The sequence below is a fragment of the Hibiscus syriacus genome, unplaced genomic scaffold, assembly GCF_006381635.1.
Source record: "Hibiscus syriacus cultivar Baekdansim isolate YM2019G1 unplaced genomic scaffold, ASM638163v2 tig00110194_pilon, whole genome shotgun sequence".
NCBI lineage: Eukaryota > Viridiplantae > Streptophyta > Magnoliopsida > Malvales > Malvaceae > Hibiscus > Hibiscus syriacus.
This window is the reverse complement of record NW_024062620.1, coordinates 309,797-330,635: the sequence shown is the minus strand read 5'-3', so window position 1 is coordinate 330,635 and position 20,839 is coordinate 309,797. Positions and strand designations below refer to the sequence as shown.

The 20,839-nt window shown below is 34.6% G+C and overlaps 1 protein-coding gene and 1 pseudogene across 1 annotated transcript; one reads left to right on the top strand and one right to left on the bottom strand.

The window, feature by feature from the left end:
- The first annotated feature begins 1,657 nt into the window (after window positions 1-1,657).
- LOC120217897 (proline-rich receptor-like protein kinase PERK15) lies at window positions 1,658-9,056 on the top strand. The gene is made up of 9 exons (XM_039214920.1): window positions 1,658-1,990; window positions 5,262-5,738; window positions 6,485-6,571; window positions 6,673-6,743; window positions 7,125-7,201; window positions 7,357-7,504; window positions 7,765-7,923; window positions 8,418-8,745; window positions 8,787-9,056. Exons 1-8 carry the CDS (start codon window positions 1,693-1,695, stop codon window positions 8,721-8,723), a joined length of 1,623 nt encoding a protein of 540 aa, XP_039070851.1. The 5' UTR covers window positions 1,658-1,692; the 3' UTR covers window positions 8,724-8,745; window positions 8,787-9,056.
- A 9,854-nt stretch (window positions 9,057-18,910) lies between these two features.
- LOC120217971 lies at window positions 18,911-19,450 on the bottom strand (annotated as a pseudogene).
- Window positions 19,451-20,839: the final 1,389 nt, after the last annotated feature.

Sequence of the window (20,839 nt, the reverse complement as noted above, 5' to 3'; positions counted from 1 at the left end):
ATAGCCTATACGGCCTCTCCAAGCTTACATCTAGAACCCAATTTTGCACCATCTCAACCTACATGAATTTAATAGAAACAAACTATCATGATTTACAATTTTGCATGCTATATTTGGTATCACCTCTAGCTGTACCATCTTGAGATCATACGACAAAATGACCCTAAACTATTAATAGACCACAAAAGCACTAATGAATGAATTGGTAATTACCCCAAGCCTCGTTTAGATGAAGTTTAATGTGGCATGTTCGAGGTTGACGTTGAGGGCCATTGGGATTCTTCTACCTATGACCCTGTCCTACATAGAGAATATGAGATATGACAAATTGATTCTCATACTAGAGAATCATAAAAGAAGTGTGAACCGAAAAATATACATCATGAAGAAAAATAATCATAAAAAAAGAAGTGCGTACAGATAATTGTACACCATGAAGAAAGGCGCTCATAAAGTTTGACACCCACTCCTCTTATTGAAAACATCTAATTAACATACAATCATATGTACTAGTTTATGAGCAATTAATACTTATGAAACTTAATATTGGTATCCCCTTAAAACCAATTAACAACATCCTTATAATAATGTTGGAGTATGAGAAAACGTTTGACTTGTTTGATGAAAGCTGTTTGCTATGATCACTCAATTAGTTACTCAAAATTAAAGAAAACATGTAAAAAAGAAAGGGAAAAGATCAATAATATTCCTTTCCTATCAAATCATTACTTGTTTCCTTTTCTTCCTTTCTAGCATTTAAATTTTGCTAGAAAATCATCGAATATAATGGAATCAACATCTAAAGTTCAAGCTCATCTTCATTACATCTTCGCCATTGACCAACTAATGGTGTTGATTTTGAGATATATGATTCCTACATACCTAAGGAAGGTTTATACCATTCGGATCTTCAAGATGTCGCTTTGAGGTCTATTAAAGTTAATCAAATTTGAATTTGTAATACTCTCAACTCGGTCTAGTCGGGGTAAGTGATGCTACATGTCACCACTCGTGTTATTATCTGATTGAAGAATTAAATTTATTAAATTAAATTAAGATTAAAAAATTTATTAAATGTGTAAGTAATGAGAACCAAATCTATAAATATACAAAATTTTAACTATCATATCAACTCATGTGTCAAATATTAACCACATGTGGCCTAATTGAAACAATTAAATTGTTAAATAGTTTGTTTTACAAAATTAAAAAAAAATAGTGGTCAAAATGAAAGGGATAATAGTTAGTGGTCATAGATATAGTTTACCCTTAAAATGATTACAAAATTATAATTTATATAATTAATAATTTTAATATATTTAAAGAAAAAACATAATTTAAGGACTAAAGAAAGATTAAGGCCAAATTCTTTAAAGTGCATATTCTATCTCCCTGACCTGCTTTACTTTTTTATCTGTCAGACTGGGGCCCACTCATCCAAATTCTTTGTGCATGTTCTCATTCGCCTTCAAGTCCAATCATGAGATCAAAATATTAAAGATAAACAAAATAAAATTCCCCCTTTCATCGGCTTCTACTCTGTTTCAAAGTTCAAAAATCAACACATAGAAAATAATAATAAAAAGTAAATTATTATTATTTTTGGATAATTTTTTTAATTTTTTTTGGATAATTAAGTAAATTATTATTACTTTATTCAAATCTTCGATTTTTATCGAAACCTCACCGGAGATGGCCACACCACCATCTCCATCACCGACTTCGCTGCCTTCCTCTCCCAACACTACTTCTCCTTCGCCGCCTCCAGTTTCTAATAATACCGCTCCCGTAGCTGATCCTCCGAATGGTACGTTTGTAAATTTGCTACCGCCGCCCAGTGAGGGCTTACCGCGTGGGACATTAGCGGGACTCATAGTAGGGGTAGGGCTGGGTGCGCTAATTGTGTTAATTGGAGTGGGCATCTTCGTATTTTTCTACAGGAGGAGAAACAAGAAGCTTGCTCACAATTATACTGGAGCTCCTACAAGAGGTCTCTCCTTTTTTTCTTTTTTTCTTTAATTATCAAAAAAGTACTCGCACTTAATACGGTTGATAGTATGACTCTATTTAATCTCTTAAGTATGGCTTATATTAATTCTATATTTTTTGAAGTACCATTTGTTGCAGTTTGCCTAAAAAATGTGACTAATTTTTTAATATATATATATATATGATTCCAGGTTTATTTTTTAAAGTGTTTTTTTGTCTATATTGTATTTTACTATATTTAAATCATGTGAGAACTATATTTATCTACATTTTGTCAACTTTGTATTATCTATTTAACTATTTGTGTTTGGGGTATAATAATGTGTTTTTTTTGTTAAGGAAAAAAGGGAAATTAGATATATATATATATATATATATATTGTAACAACCCTAAAAATTGGAAAATAAAAAAATTAATTAAGTATAAATTTGAGGATTAAATTGAAAGTTTTTAAAATTTGTGGCCTATCCTTAAATTTACCCTTATAGTATCGGCAGAAATTTGGTTATATATGCGTGCTCAAATTACCTTCCCCAACGCTAACTTCCAAACCCGATCCTGACGTCGTCTGACCTCTGATCGTCGCTTTGAAACCACCATCGTGTTCGTCATCGAGCGATGAACAAAACCCTTAAATCAATTAGAGTGAAACGCTGCCAAACGTCGTGAATTTCAAGTCAAAGTCTCGACGTTTTTTTAACACCACCTCCGAGAAAATCTTAAATTCATCGCCGATCGTTGCTCCGTTTTCGACACCTCCTGCACCATCGTGTTCCTTGTGTCGTTTCGAGTTCGCTGGTGTCCTCCTTGTCTCCGGCGGCGGCGGCGCGTGAGGAGGTGAAGCGGTCAAAGTTTCAGATTTATTAAAATCGAGCTCTCCACCGTTCAAAATTGTGAACCGAGCTTTGTAAGTACTTAAAATCGCTTAAAATAATTTTTAGAAATTTTTTTGTGATTTTAGAACCCTGAAAATGACAGCACGCGACCCCACGCCCTGCCACTGCGCGTGGGGGAGCTCCGAATGTTGGTTTAATGCAGTTTGACCGACCCGACCCGTTAACCCGGGTGCTAGTTTTGTAAATAATTTTAAAATGGTGCCTACTATGTAATTAATTTCTGTTAGGGTGATATTTGTGTAAAACCGTTGATGTTGATCGTTGACCGTCGTTGACCACCGTTGACCGACCATTAAACGGCCGTTGACTTTTTCCGGGTATACCTATTTTGACATTTTTCGACGTCATGAATCCGTTTTTGGGGCATGTTTCTCCAAATTCAAACCCGAAAGCCTCCAAATTGTCAGTTAAACTCGTTGACTTTGACCAAAAATTCAAATTTTCAAAAGGTCACATTTTATGTTTTTTGACGTCCTGAATCTGATTCCGAAATCCGTTTTGCCAAATTCTGACCCGAAATCCCCAAATCTAGCTTGTTAACCCAAAAATGCTTAGTATTTTAGCATTCTTTATTATTTAATTGAGATATGATTATGGAATTGATTCAGTAAGATATTTTATGAAGTCGTGTTTCACTTGAGCGAGGAGCAGTTAGGTCTGGTGTTGTCAGATCAGTCCAAACCACGTACTACGAGAATTACCCGTAGGTTTCCGTAAATTATTTAAATAAATATTACGATTATTTATATTAGGATTCCAATATGGATTTTTCCAATTCGTAGGATCTAGCGCTGCAGCAGAGCGTCATCGACAGACCTAGTAGTAGGCTTCCCTATCCGATTTCTCAGACTGTTACAGGTGTGTTTCATGACAATGTTATTTTACTGTTTTAAAAATATTATTTGAATTGTTTCAGATTGGTGATAATTCAGAATATTGTTATGACGTGATACATGATACCTGATTTCTGAATACTGGTTACCCGACATCTGATTACTGTATTTCTGTATATGATTTTCAAGCATGAAACATTTTCATGTTTTAATGGATTAATCACAATTCTCACTCGAATACATACTTGTTTATTATTTTCATTGGGGGAAAATATTGTTGGAGGAAGAATACTTGCAGGCTCCTCGGTTTTTTGCTCAGGGTCTTACTGGACGTGATGAGGTGTATGGTTCTGGGGAACCTACACATTTCGTTCGTGACGGATGGGGATAGTGTTCATATTTTAAAATAAAACAAACATGTTTGATAAACTAATTTTACTGGAATATTTTATTAGTATGTTTTTATACACTGTTTGGAACACACTGGGCTTTTTAGCTCATTCTGTAAATTTTAAGTTTTTTCAAATAACAGCAGACCGTAAGCTAGTAGATTTGGCATCAGGGGAGATCAACTACTTTATTTTGTACGAATATATATCTCTATATGCTTTCAGTTGTATTTGGTGACATGTATTTTTCTATCGTATTTGATAAAATCGTATTATTAATATTTTGTTCCGTATTATCTCTAATGTTTCATAATATGTTTTATAAGATGTTTTTAAATATAAAAAGAAACTCTGAATGGGATATGTGACCGTTTAGGTTTGGGTCTAGCGTTTAGGCCGAGTCTTGGGAGTTACATATATATATATATATATATATATTTGTTTAATATGGTGAATCTTGAGTTCCAGTATTTTATAGTATTATTTCATTGGGATTACTTTGAAACATTGATTTTTGGTTTTCGTTGATTTACGTTGTATATAAGAGCTTATATGCTTACGAGCTAGATCTGCATTTTTGGTGCCTTGATGGTATATGGTAAGCCATAGTTTTCTTTTGGAGTTAACTTGAACCAATTGAAAAAGAATACCTAAGGTATGCAACTTGAATGAGTTATTTTATTAAGGATTTAAATCTGTCATGAATTTGTAAGCTATTGTATTCTTTTCTTTTTTTAATTAAGACGCAGCCTGCAGGTATCAGTTTTATTGCTTTTATCATTGTGGTCATTTTCAATGTTTCCCTACTAATTTGCTTTCTTAAACCATTTATGAAGGAAATATGCATGTCCATACATGCGTACAAGAACGTCCATGCATGCATTTGCTAGTACACAAACACATGTATATCTGGGAAAGGGAGGAGTTGACACTTCAATAACTTTATGTTTGGTTAGCAACAATTATCATATTGAAGATTGTTTATGTGTTTTATTTTCATTTGGTTAAGGCATTCGTCTGTTTCATTCTTATATGATATGCTTTAGTTGGACAATTATCATTTATGGTTATAGTCTAATGTGGAATAAAAGAAACCAATGGTTTCAAAGTAAAACAGAATTGAAACTGATCTTGCATTTTGTTATACATCCAGTTGATCCACAACATTGGCAGCAGAATCTCGTTCCGTCAAAACCTACTCCTTCACCAGAAATCACTCCACATCTTTATAATTCTGTTGAGCCTCCATCAACGAGTACCGGTTTGGGCTCAGATAAACCAACAAACCCATCACCTTCCCCAGGAGTGCCCATGGGACATTCATTGGGCACATTTACTTATGAAGATTTAGCATTGGCAACTGATAATTTCTCTGATTCTAACCTCATTGGTCAAGGAGGTTTTGGTTACGTCCACAAGGGAGTGTTAAAGGATGGGAAAGTAGTTGCAATTAAGCAGTTAAAAGCTGGAAGTGGACAGGGTGAGCGTGAGTTTCAAGCAGAAGTTGACATCATTAGCCGTGTTCATCATAAACATCTTGTTTCACTAGTTGGATACTGCATAGTTGGTGTAAGGTGGTTGCTTGTTTACGACTTTGTCCCAAACAACTCGTTAGAATTTCATTTACATGGTGAGTCATTGAGACATTTTGGTGGTTAAATGCCTCTTACACCCCACTCTACCCACCTAACTGGCTATGAGAAGATGAACGTTGCCTAGCTGAACAAAAGAAAAAAATGATATTGGGGTGCTAATCATAAATTTTATTTTCTTCTTGTTTCAAGAACTTGCTTATTTTACTGATGTCATCTCTCTTTTTGAAAATTTTGCAAAGTTGCTAATACATGTTCCTCATATTTTTGTTTTCCTTCTATATGGATGATTTAAGGGCTTTTGAATATCCTAATTCAAATGGTTTTTAATACCCTGTGTTCTGGATCAAAGTCTGTGGTTTAGTCATGAAATATAAGATTCCATAAAATGGTGAAAGTACAATAAATTTATTGTACATGAAGGTGGAAAATTGTGTTCCTATTTTCTAGCTTTGTTCAGGATTGTGCTTAGCAGCAAAAGTAACAAACGATGGAGCTTGTATGTGTTTAGCTCTAGGAATGAGTATACTTGATATAGATTTTGAAAATTGAAAAATTGGAAAAAAATTACGTATTTGAACAATAGAGATCTTGCATATGATGGATAATAAATAGGTAATTTGTATACTATCGAGTGAAACAAATAGTGCATTGTATAATCATTATACTGTCTTGGTCTTGTGCAGGCATAGTGAACAGAAGTATAAATTTGGGATTTCAACTTAGATTTAGGATGTACAACTGTATCTGCATTATCTTAACTTTGATGAAACTTGACATCCAGGAGAAGAGAGGTCAGTTATGAACTGGTCAACCAGAATGAAAATTGCTCTGGGTGCAGCCAAAGGATTGGCATATTTGCACGAGGACTGTAAGGATGCTCTTACTTTTCTACTTTAATTTGTGAAATTCAAGCACTTTCTTATTTCTAACAGTTTATACTTTCTTCACTAAACATGCATATATAATTAGGTAAGCCAAAGATCATACATCGGGATATCAAGGCAGCTAATATTCTTCCTGATGAAAGCTTTGAGGCAAGGGTATGGCTTCAATTTCCAAGTTGAGTGCTATTTCTATAGCCACATGATTGATTTCTTCCTTTTCCTCTTGAGGCCGAGAACAAACCTTAGTGCATATACGTTTCTCGATGTTATATTAGCTCTTTGGATGTTTCTTGGGAAAAATAAAGCTGTTGATTTAGTTTTGGCATGACACTTGAATGAGAAACTCATCCTTTAGACAATGAATAGAAAAGGAATTTGATCATAAGACTGCTTCAAGATACTTCATCTTAAAGTTTGATGAAAACATGTTCTGAGTGTATTGATGTAAAGAAAATTTATTTTTGATTTGAATGGTCCAAACTCCGTGCTTCTTTTTCAAAGCAAGCATTTCACTCCCTTGCATGTGTGTTTTTCCAGGTTGCAGATTTTGGACTCGCAAAATCTTCTTTAGATACTGATACTCATGTATCCACTCGAGTGATGGGAACTTTTGGGTAATAAATGTATTTTCCCTTATTTCCTCGGCATTTGATTTTGTTGCGCTACAGAAATTATGGCTCAGTCCATTCTAGCTTGCAGTATAGTTTCCTTTTATATTTAGTCGGTAAAAATCATATTCATCCTTCCTCACAAGAATGTATGCACGCAGTTACATGGCTCCGGAGTATGCCTCCAGTGGGAAGCTTACTGAGAAGTCGGATGTTTTCTCCTTTGGGGTTGTGCTTCTGGAGTTGATTACCGGACGCCGTCCCGTTGATAAGACTCAGCCATTCGTTGATGATAGCATAGTTGATTGGGTCTGTACTCTTTTTATCAGTCTTATTCCATTAATGTGTGCATATATATAATCTGTTCAATCATAAAAGGTTTCCCATTTCAAGTATTTTTAATGTTAAAAGGACGATCTTTTCATTTCAATTTTTTAAAACAAAAGATTCAGGCCCTACTAGAGACACGGACATGCAAACACTCAATCTTCTTTAACAAACTTTTAGAAGTAATTCTTAGTGCTTGACTAGCATGGGATGAATAACAGATCCCTTTAATTGAATTCTAGGCATGGCCTTTTCTCTCGCAAGCTTTGGAACATGGAAATTTTGATGCATTTGTGGATTCAAGGTTAAAGGAATATGATTCCAATGAAATGACCCGAATGATTGCTTGTGCTGCTGCCTATGTTCGTCATTCAGCAAGGAGTCGCCCACGGATGAGCCAGGTTCTTTGACTAACTGCTTAAAATTAAGTTTTTAGTCCTCAATCAACACTTTTTTTTTCATTTTTTAAATTTAGGTAAATGCTCTAGAGTTGTCAGTTTTTCTGAACCATGGTAACATGTTGCCGCTAGCAAAAGTTAAATAATCTGTATTTATTATTGTTCAGTAACCTCTTTTAATTCTAGGTATATTTTAATCCTTTGGGGACGATTTCACCTTTTAATTTATAGCAGCTACATACTTGTTCAATGGTGTTCTACTTAGACACTGGTGTGAAAGATATGCGTGTCTGAGATGAGAATGTGCAAGCTTTTTTAAAGCTTTTTGAGTATTTGTAGTGTTGGAGGGTCATATCCCCATACTTGTATGAAAACATGTCTGAGATGAGTGTTGAACACGGTTACTTCCGGAAAAAGAAAAATGGGTTTAACATTTGAAAATCCATGAACCTGGACTAAACACTGGCATGTAACCACCTTTCTATCTCTTAACACAGGTAGTTCGAGCCCTGGAAGGAAATATTTCTCTGGATGATTTGAACGAGGGAATCACTCCCGGGCACAGCAGAGCGTTCGGTTCCTTCGAAAGTTCTGACTACAGCTCAATCCAATTCAAGGAAGACATGAAGAAGTTCAGGAAGATGGCATTGGAAAGCCAAGAGCTTGCTAGCAGTGAATACAGTGCAGTCGCCAGTGAGTATGGTATTAACCCATCTAGCTCCAGCACTGAAGGCCAACAAAGTACCCAAATCGAAACATCGGAAGCCAAGAAAGAAACCAAAGATGTAAGTGGAAGCTCGTAACCATATCTGCAGTGGAATTTGCTAGAAAAACATTAAAAATTCTTTTGCCAGCCGGCTTTTTATTCATTATTGCCTCATTGCTACTAGGGGGAACCACCTCTAAAGCAAAATGGCAGCTATGGTAGACTGGTAGCAATGATGGAATCTATATTTGGTTTAGGTAGTTTGGTGGATTTTGTCAATTCCATCTATCTAGAAGTAATATTTGATTGTTTTAGAGTTCTAAAAATCTCTATTGCGTGTATATTTAATGTAGTGTGCGGCTAGAAAGTTCAGTGTTGTATCAAATTCTATAGAGGATCATCATTGAAATTGCAATATTGCTTCACTATAGACTAATGTTTTTACCTCGCAGCCCTATTCGTCTGGTTTGATCTGGAAATGGATTTTGCAAATTCTATCTAAGATAATGGCAAACATCCCAAAGGTTGGTGAAAAAAGATGAATTCTATTTACTTTACAAGCGTATGATGAATTTTGCAGAGTAAGTACTGAATTTCATCCTTAAAGGTACAAGAGGCGTCTTATTCACCAAATGTAAGTAAAATTATTGGAATGTAATATTATTTGATATATTTCGTTTTAAATAAGTTAAACTTTCAATATTTAGTTGCAATAAATATTTACATGAAATTCATAAAACTATTTTAATCGTTAAATTATCTAATTTTTGAGTAGAAATATATTTAATATGATCAATATATCAAACTTATATTTTTGTAAGTATTGTATTATTTATATAGAATATGGTATAATATAAAAAAGGTAAAACTACACAAATGATCACTAATGTTTGGACAAGTTTTCATTTTTTCCATTGAAGTTTAAAAAATAACAAATTGATCGCTAATATTATCAATTTATAACAAATTGGTTATCCATTGTTAACAATCATTATATTTATATCTTTTTGAGTATTTTCATATTTAAAATTTAAAATATTTTTTATTTTATTTTAAAAAAATAAATATTCTATGAACTTTTAAAAAATTCAATTTGACCCTCGAACAAGACCCAAAAAACAATTTAGCTCATCTATTATATTATCAACCACCGTGGACTGCCACGTCAACATCGTGAATTGTTGTGTCAATACCATAACAATTAACGACGAAAAAGATTGGCCAAAGGGTCATATTTAATTTATTTTCTGAGTTGGAGGGCCCCGTTAGTGAAAAATAATACGAATGCTACATTGACTCTCTCTTTTTAAATTACAGGGCTCTACTTTTTAATATAAAAAAGTTAAAGGACCTCAAATACCTTTTTACCAATTATATATAAACATTTTCTTGCTCCTCTTATATAATTATACAGTCAAAAAGAAATTTAAATTATAGTGTCATTCTTAAAGAAATAATTTAATATTTCCTTAAGTGGTATTAAATTATTTTTAATATTTTTTATTAAATTATTAAAAAAATTAAATTTTTGGGTGTTAAATCACTAAGCTGGTTTCTACTAGTGGAAAAAAAGAATAATGCAATAAAATAATCTTAACGTTTGACAGTATTGTCAAATTTGTCTGTATTTTCAAATTTGTCTGTACTGTTTTTTTTTGAACATTTGACCCCTAAACGTTTCATTTTGGGTCAAAAAGCACCTTCGTTGGATGGAAACCGTTAGTCAACTAACGGTCAACGAATGGTGCTGACCAAGCAAGAACACACGGACCCAGATGCTGATGTGGTGTGTCTAGGTCATGATAGATGATAACGCGGCACTACCACGTCAAATTTTTAAATAAAAATTAAAATATTATTCTTAATATTTATATATTTTTGTCCAATAAGATGATGACACATGTCAACATCATATTGATTTAAATATAAATCAAACAAACATGATTTTGTGGGGAGTTGTGTAACATCCCAATGAGTCAGTGACCAAAATGTAAGAATTATAAACTCAGTGGGTGAATTAGAATAATTTGAAAATTTAAGGATTTATGGTGGAATTTTTGTGTAGGGCTTGATGGAAATTTTGATATATTGGAGAGGGCAATATGGTCTTTTCATGATAAAGGATAATTATCTCCTATATTTAGGGGTTAAACACGTGGAATAGAGGTTCTAAAAGCTTTTCCTTCTTCTTTTTGCCGTGCACCTCTCCCTACCAAGGTAAGATTATGAAATCTTAGTTTTCCTTTAATCTTTGGTTTGGTATTGGAAGTTGGGGTATTATATAAGCATAAGGAAAGCTTATATAGGATTAAAACAACAAGATGAGTGTTTTAGAGATGAATTGGTAAAATGAGTTTAGAAATGAAATTTTGATTTGGAGTAGTTTTTGAAGTTTTAATGAGATAATTGACTTGTCAAGGATTAAACTTAAGAGTTAGGAGTGTTATATATGACTATGAACATGTTTGAAAATTTAGTTTGATTTTGATATTCAAGTGTTCAAACGGGAATTGGGATGATTAGGAGTAGCAAATGAAGACTAATTGGAGTAGAAGTATAAGAGTGCGTTTTAAGGCTTATGGAATGGTGATATAAGAGATTTAGGAAGGTTTTTAGGTGAATTTCGAAGTAAAAATGGCCATTCTGAGCTTCGAGTATCGGTACCGTTAGAATAGTACAATACTTCAAGGGTTAAATATGTGTATTTCTTAAGGGTAGTATCGATACCCGTTGAGGAGGGTATCGATACTCGTTGAGGAGAGTATCGATACTGAGAGGGTAGTATCGATACCAGGGGATGGTATCGATACCACTTTTAAGAAGCGATTACAGAATGCTAATTCGATATCGGTACCTTGAGGAGATATCAATACCCTTGAAGGGAAGTATCGGTACTGGAAGGGTAGTACCGATACTTCTAGGCATAAAATGGAAAGTAACAGTTTCTTGCATCATAAGTTATTCTGATAGGTTAGAACAATTCGAAGAACGATATTGATTTTCGATTGTTTTGTGTAGTGATTGATCGTAATCAACTTCTGACATCTCGACATATTAAGTATCAATTCAAAAGGTGTTAAGGATTTGGATTAGAACTTCCGTGAGGCAAAGGTGAGTGCAATTTCTCAGTTTTGCAACAGAATTGAGGAAGACTTGAGATAAGCCAACCTCAGTGTTTTCGATCGAAAACTTTATAATTTCTTTTATGTTATATTTCAATGTTTTATTCAAGTTATATTATACAAGTTACGTTTTATGATCATATGATTATGGAAATGTGAACTTTGAACAAGTGAATGTGAATTTTGAACCAGTGAATGTGAACATACTCTATGAGAGATAAACTATGTGAATAAGAAACACTTCAAATAATGATTGAACATAATTATGTGATTAATAGCCCAAAGTATATGTATGAGGATTAGAGATACAGTTGGCATGCCAAGAGTCAAGGGTTTTATGTGGTCCTTCGGGACAAATATGTGGCACTTCGGTGCAAAATTATATGGTCCTTTGGGACAAATATGTGGTACTTCGGGACAAATATGTGGTACTTCGAGACAAATTGTGGCACTTCGGGACAATTATGTGGCACTTCGGTGCAAATTACGAACTGTTGTGACAACATTAGTGCACAACCTCATAGTACTCAAATACCTAGAGTTCTCAGTAGTATACATTGGGCATTTGAAACCAAGTTAAATAAAGTGAAATATTGATAGGGAAGCGGTGGCGGATTGATGAACGTTGCTCTTGTTGAAGAATCAAACCTAGAAAGTTCTAGACTCAATGAAGAACAATGGGGAACGAATAGGGGAAGGTGGCGGTAGCAAGTAGGGTTCTTAGAGTTTATTTTAAGTGATGGAAACAAGGTAAGAAACAAGATTAAAACAAGATAGAGAAAAGATAAAGGAATTGCAAATAAAATAAGATAACCAAGAAATCAAAAGATCTCCCTTATTAAGGTGAACGGTAAAGATGATTGATGGTGTGGATGGATATGTGGAAAATCGATGGATAATGTCCTATCGAGCCCTCCTAGTCGCAATGAAAAGGTAAACACGATAATATGGCTCTAACCAACCCTCCTAGTAGCGATGAAAAGGTAAATTGGAGTGTGAAGATTAATCTCCCTCACAAGAACTTGAAAGAACTCAAGGAGAAGAAGCTTCGAAGGCACAAGGCAATCAGTACTTGCAAAAATGAACTCTCGTTGTATTATTAATCAAAGAAATCTTGAATTACAAAGTTGAATGAAGCCTCCTTTATATAGAGGTTGAGTTCTAAAGGTCTTAGATAACTAATGAATAAAATAATAATAAACTAAACATGTCTTAACTTTAATTCCTAATAAAATAATAATAACTAAAGATAATATTTTAACCCAACCTTAATTCCAAATAAAATAATAAATCTAATCCTAAAATATAATGCATCATCCTATATTAAGTTATATTACAAATAATCAATAAAAATATTGAAAATTCGTAATATTTACAAAATCCCGTATTAATCCCGTATAAGATTTTCTGCATGCACCGTCTTCAGTAAAATTGCTATATCTTGAGTTCCCGATATCGGATTGATGCGATTCAAGAACCGTTAGAAAGATAAGGGACAGATGGTTGTATCTACAGAAGACATATTGACCAAATAAGATCAGGATCCCATTCAAAAAGTCGTCTCAAGTATGCTGTTGTTCTGATCTTCTTTTCCAAAGCTTGGACGAGTGGATCATTTGGAAGAGTTATTACTTCTTCCTTTGATGTGAACCTTGTGATGCATGTATCATCCTCCCTTTCGTCAAAAAGATTCGACCTCGAATCTGAAACATTAAAGGGAGCAACATTAGAATAGTTTAATAATTCATTCACATTATGCTTACCGAATAGATATGCTTTGAATCTTCGAGACTTTGTTCTTCTAATAGGTTCGAGTAGAAACATTAGTCCAAAGAAGCATGTATTATGGACTCTGGTGCATGTATGATTCCCCCACTCCTCAAAAGGATTCGTCCTCGAATCTGAAAATCCAAAAGAAATAGATTTAGATGTGTTGAAAGAAAAACTTATGAAACATTTACCAGGATCAATGTGATGTGTCTTTATGCGTTTTAGTCGAGGTTTCTTCTTTGTAGGAACTGATTTCTTGTAGTCTTGAAATCCTATTTTGCATACAAGTCTTGTAATCTGAAGTTTTGGTTGAATTTCAACATGGCGCCGGCCACTGTTGGCTTTCTGTATGATTATTTCAGATAATTTCTCCATGGTTTTATTCATGTGCGGCGAGAATGAGTGTTTAAAAACCATGTCAACTGGTTTGTTAAAGTAATCTCTTAAGTCTCCTAAGTGTGGTTCATGAATTAATGATTCCCAGGAGGAGATTTGTGGACTGTAGAACCTGTTTAGTTGGCAAGGAAACTCGTATACAAGATAAAGCTCATTAAAAGCACTTTTAAAAGTATGGGTAGAAATATCAGAAATATCCGAGTTATCGTGATATACATCTTTGATATGTTCAATTCTCGGAATAGTAGTATGAGTTTGATAGGTAAGAGTATACCTTCGTGGTAGTGTATCGTCTACTATGTTTTGCTTACCTCGGTATGTTACGCACTTAAAGGAGTTGTGTTTAGTATGGATGACAAATTCACGAGCCTTACCTTGTAAGAAGGAGAAGAAGTACTTTACAATGTTATTAAAATGAGTAATAAAATATTTACCTTTGGACTCTCGTAAATCGTGACTCTTCATTGGTATGGCATAGTGATTAGGGCTTTCAGGTGGTAACCCGTCAGGAGGGTCACCTAGCACTATTCGACAACTCTTGGCGATGGAAGATGGTGTGGGCCAGTCTCGTGTTGCTTTTACTTTCTCATCATTTACATGGATTCCCTGTGCACGAACTATAAAGCATGTGGAGTGTTCAAGTCATGTTTCGTCATTAAGATGACGTTCGACTAAGGCTCAGGATGTAGCCTTTTTGTAACAAATCTAACTCTTTGGTTTCTTCGAGATTGTATGTTTGATGAGGTATGATAGAACCTTGAATTAGATTGGTTTAGTGTTATTTTCCTTTTTCCAGTGGTAATCCATCAGGTGGATCACCTAATTCTTCTCGAAAATCCTGTAACAAAAATGAAAACACACTAGGCAAATCCTTGTTAATGTTAGAAATCGAAACAATTGATTCTCTAAAGCGGACAAGGATGGAAGGCTGTTTGTAAAGAAGGTTCTCTCTCAATTCTTTTGTGCTCACACATAGATTTTGAGCCACTCTTTTCTTCTCACATTTAGGTTCACTCACCTCCCATGGGTCATTATTCTTTTGGCTTTTATAACTAGTGACCTCTTTTACTTTTGCCTCTTTCTCAACTTTTTCTTTTTTTGCTTTCCCTACCTCCTCACAAATTATCATTTGATCTTTAGGGACTGGAAGTGTGTCATTCTTTGCTGGTCGTTCTTTCTCCTTGTCCGTTTTGTCATCTCTTGGCTTTTTCAGAGAAGATGGAGTAGAAGATGATGAAGTATTTGAAGGATTACCTTGGTAAGAGGATGAAGTACCTTGGTAATTTTCTATGAATCAGAATATCCTTTGGATTTGTGCTTCGATTGTCATTGCTTTCTTTAGTGTATCTTCAAGGTTTTCGTACCCATGTAGATCAAGAAGATCAGTGATGTTTGAGTTTAAGATGACGACGAATCTTGACACGGTGACCTCTTCTTTTTCAGTTATGTTAGCCCTATTGAGTAAGGACTGCATCTCCTTATAGTAGTCTTCAACTGAACTTCTACCTTGTCGAAGTCGGTGCAGTCGTAGTTTAACTTCTCGTGTATAATATGTCGATAGGAATCGCTTCCTCATGGTTTGTTGAGGTCGGTCCAAGAAGTGATTTGGAATTTGGAAGTTCTGGATCTTTTTCCTTGTTGCATCCACCAAGTTCGAGCATATCCTTCGAATTGCATGGTGATGAGGGGAACTTGTTTAGCTTGGGGGTAGTCATGGTATGCGAACATGAGATCAACTTTTCCTTCCCAATCGATGTACCTGTCCGGATCCTTGTCTCCTTTGAAAGACGGGATCGTGAACTTTGGTTTTGCAAAGAGTTCGGGTGCTTGAAAACGTGGTTGTCTCGGGTAAGTGTGGCTAAGATAGCCGTAAGTGTCTTGTTGTTATTGTCGCCCCATCCTGAAATCATAACACTCAAAAGAAAATTTTAAAGTAAAATAAAAATAAAAGGAAGAAAATTCAACAAAGCAAGAAACCTCACAAGTCACTCCAAGAAAGTAACACAACGAGAGGCAAGTAAGCTGATCTTGTACTCTTTAAAACTCACTTTACCAAGTAGTCTTCCACAGTTCGTATCGGAGTTTGATTACTAGCAAATGCGATAAGAAAAAACTTAAAAGTTCTAAGAGGCCAAACAAGGGTTAGACTCCAAGAAACGAGAATGCAAAGAAGGAAGAAGTATGAAACTCTTTAGTCCTACTAACACAAGGAATAATGTGTTAGATAATGCAAAGAACAATAACAGGAAAAACAAAAGAACCTAAAGCACTAAGAGTCAAAGAAAAAGGGACCAAACCAGAAAACCTAGAAAACGCTGGATCAACTTGAGCAACGTTTTTGAGGGGGTTACCGGTGTCCAAAAATTCTGGAAAAATTCTTGAATGTCTTTCGATGCCTCAAGAAACCACCTGTAAAATTTCAGAACCAAATACAGGAAAAACAAAGAACCTAAAGCACTAAAGTCAAAAAAAGGGCCAACCAGAAAACCTAGAAAACGCTGGATCAACTTGAGCAACGTTTTTGAGGGGGTTACCGGTGTCCAAAAATTCTGGAAAAATTCTTGAATGTCTTTCGATGCCTCAAGAAACCACCTGTAAAATTTCAGAACCAAATACCTTCATTAGTATCCAGTAGACTCTGTTGAACGGTGAGTCCTCAAACAATATGTTTTTCTTGATCTCTTTGTTCGAAGGTGTTCTTGATCTCCAAATATTCTGATTTTTGTTTAAATGATCTTCAATATATGAAGTTTCAATCTGGAAATTTCACCATAAAATTCCTCCTGTATAATTTTCAAGAAATTCGACAAGATCCTAGACCGAATCTGCCGATGAAACTTGAAGAACGTATTTGAAGGCTCTAATGAACTCTGATTTGGGTGAATTTAGGACTGGAGATTTATATTATGATGAATATTATATATGGAGAAAATCAACCCTAAATACCTTCATTTGCAATTTTTTTGAAATTTTGGCTTTTTTGTTTTTTTCCCTTTTTGTTTTTTTTTTGAAAAAAATAGCAAACAAACAAGAAGGATTTGAATCTAAATTAAAATTAAATAAAAAGAACCTGAAATGATGAATCTTCTCTGGACTAGTTCCGTTGGGGTACCTTGACGGTTTTTATGCAAGAACAAGCAAGATTGCTTGCTTCTTTCCAAGAATTGGCCCAAATCTGATACCAATTGATAGGGAAGCGGTGGCGGATTGATGAACGTTGCTCTTGTTGAAGAATCAAACCTAGAAAGCTCTAGACTCAATGAAGAACAATGGGGAACGAATAGGGAAGGTGGCGGTAGCAAGTAGGGTTCTTAGAGTTTATTTAAGTGATGGAAACAAGGTAAGAAACAAGATTAAAACAAGATAGAAAAAGATAAGGAATTGCAATAAATAAGATAACCAAGAAATCAAAAGATCTCCCTTATAAAGGTGAAAGGTAAAGATGATTGATGACGTGGATGGATATGTGAAAAATCGATGGATAATGTCCTATCGAGCCCTCCTAGTCGAAATGAAAAGGTAAACACGATAATATGGCTCTAACCAACCCTCCTAGTCGCGATGAAAAGGCAAAGTGGAGTGTGAAGATTAATCTCTCTCACAAGAACTTGAAAGAACTCAAGGAGAAGAAGCTTTGAAGGCACAAGGCAATCAGTACTTGCAAAAACGAACTCTCGTTGTATTATTAATCAAAGAAATCTTGAATTACAAAGTTGAATGAAGCCTCCTTATATAGGGGCTGAGTTCTAAAGGCCTTAGATAACTAATGAATAAAATAATAAATTAACATGTCCTTAACTCTAATTCCTAATAAATAATAACTAAAGATATATTTTAACTCAACCTTAATTCCTAATAAAATAATAAATCTAATCCTAAAGATAATGCATCATCCTATATTAAGTTATATTACAAATAATCAATAAAATATTGAAAATTCGTAATATTTACAAAATCTCGTATTAATTCCGTATAAGATTTTCTACATGCACCGTCTTCAGTAAAATAGCTATATCTTGAGTTTCCGATATCGGATTGATGCAATTCAAGAACCGTTGGAAAGATAAGGGACAGAAAATTGTATCTCCAGAATACATGTTGACCAAATAAGATCAGGATCCCATTCAAAAAGTCATCGCAAGTCTGCTGCTGTTCTGATATTCTTTTCCAAAGCTTGGACGAGTGGATCATTTGGAAGAGTTATTACTTCTTCCTTTTATGTGAACCTTGTGATGCATGTATCAAATATATATATATAGAAGTGTACTTTTGGGATATGGAAAATAAGTTGATACTCTTTATAAAATATTTTGATTATTAAGATTAGCACTCTTAGTACTTGCGTCACTAAGTCATCGACTTAGCGTGTGATTTTCTCACGCGTAGATTTGAAGAAAGCAGATGACTGAGTTGTGGAGGATAGCATATCACTGGAAGATCAGATCAATACAAATTAAATGTAGGTTTTTGTGTTAATTTTGTAAACTATTGGCATGTATTATACTTTTAATTTGAAATGCTCTGATCGATTTTGTAAACTCCTACATTTTTTATATTTATGTAAATTATTAAGATTTTATGTAAAAATGTAAGTGAAATGATTATCTTATTAAAGAGGTTTATACCTTTTTTATTTTGATTAAAAATTTTAATTTTATTCCTATTTGTGAATTGCATATGTTTTGAAAAGTCAAATGTGACATCTCGGATTCGTATCCAGATCAGGTACGAGTCAGGGGTGTTACAAGTTAAACCTAAGCTAAATGCTTTAAATCTCATCACCTAACCACCAAGCCAAATCTTTCATTTATTTATCTTTTGCATTACAAAATATTTAACATATACGTTATGTCTCTCGTACATTTTATCAAACACCATCTTCATTCCCTCTTGACATATGATTTCTTCTTCCTTTTATGAACCTCTTAACTATGTAGTTTCACACATAAGTAACTAACCAGAACGTGTGGTTTCACCCCGTTATGAAGAGCTGGTTTTAGCACTTACCAGAAACATGTGACCTAGCTTGATAAAGACTCAACAAGCTCCCTTTCCGCCTAACCCTAGTGATCTTCACCTGTGCACCACCACTATCACCGTCGCAATCAATGACTGGAGTAGATGAAAACTGAAAACTTCCCTGAACAAATCGTCCGAGTTTTCTAAAACTCCTCCACCTACTCGATCCAAATTCTGCTTGCTCCTTACTTACTCTCCTGTCGTGGGGACTCCGATAAGACCCGCCTTTTCGAAACGACAAGGTCTGAGACACAAACCGACCAGCCGAATCAGGCCCGTCCAAGACGGTTGTCGGAGATGGCATGTTCGAAACCTTGGCCTCAGCTAACAACCTCAGAGGCAGTTCAAGGCATCTTGCATTATAGGGCTTCTATTGACTAGCGGTGGCAGCACACAGCCTAGACTTGCCCGGTTCTTCCTCCCACTGGAACGGAACCGAAACGGAGATGTGGATCGGTGGCTTTGTCATCCCTGACGGCTCTTTGGATTTTCTCGGCAATGAAGACAGTGAAAGCATTACTAATCATGCAAAAACGTTTTCCCAAACCGTAAAATTCCTAGTTCTTTAGCTTTAGAAAATGGATATCGTGGTTTATAAAGTGAGTAAAGTGGGTGACGATTAATGTGAACTGCAAGGGTCATTAACAACAAACGCTCCTCGCGCTTCGTGTTCATGAGAAAATGCCTGACTTTTCTTTTCCTTTTACCCCGTTTGGATGCCGAGAAAATATAAAGAAAATCTCTTTAGCGTTCGATGCCATTGTCTTCTTTCTTCGGCTGTGTTGTGGTTGCAAATTCTACGAATTTGTGGGAAATGGGAAAATTGCTCCTTCCTCTTCTTTTTCCTCGTTCCACAGAAGATACAGTTTAGATTAAAGGGAAATTTGTTTTCGAACAGTCTTAGTAACGGTGAGATTTTGAGATACCAAGGGGTTCGTGTTAATTATTTATTTATGGGTAAAACCAAATAGTTAAAGGTTTATAAAGGGAGAAGAAATTACATGGCAACATAGGATGAAGAAGGTTTTTTTGATAAAATGTGTGAGATTAAATATTTTATAATACAAAAGATAAACAAATGAAAGATTTGGTTTGGTGGTTAAGTGATGGGATTTCAAGCAGTTGATCTAAGTTCAACTCCCCACGAAAACATATTTTATTTGGTTTAAATTTAAATCAATATAGTATTAACATGTGTCATCATCTTATTGGATAAAAATATATAAATATTAAGAATAATATTTTAATTTTTATTTAAAAATATGACGTGGTAGTGTCACATTATTATCTATCATGACCTGAACATGCCACATCAACATCTGGGTCTGTTTGTTCTTGTTTGGTCAGCGTCGTTGACCGTTAGTTGACTAACGATTTTCATCTATCGAAATTGATTTTTGATTCAAAATGAAACTTTGGGGATCAAATGTTCTAAAAAATAATACGGGTAAATTTAATAATACTATCAAACGTTAAGGTTATTTTATTGAATTATGATTAAAAAAATTAGTTGATCCTATTTTCCTATATAATGAGGTAAGGGGAAGGTAGGGTAGTAGGCTGCCCAAACGCTAGATTGAGAACAACTTCCGTAGTAGACATCCGTTATGAATTACCCTCAGTGAAACTCAATCTCACAACCACAAGATTAAAAATCTTATACTCTACCAACTGAGCTAGACGGTCAATTCTGAATTATGATTAAAAAATAGTATTATTTTCTTTGATCAATCCATGACTTGTACGAGCTTAATAATATAAAAAAAAACGAAGGAAAAAAAAAAAACTTCCCTTCCGTATTTAGTAAACGTGAGGTGTGGCTATAATTTCGATCATGGAAGACTGAAATGGGGAAATAGTTGGCATGAATTTCGGCCTCCACTCAAAGCAAATGAGTAGTTTCCCT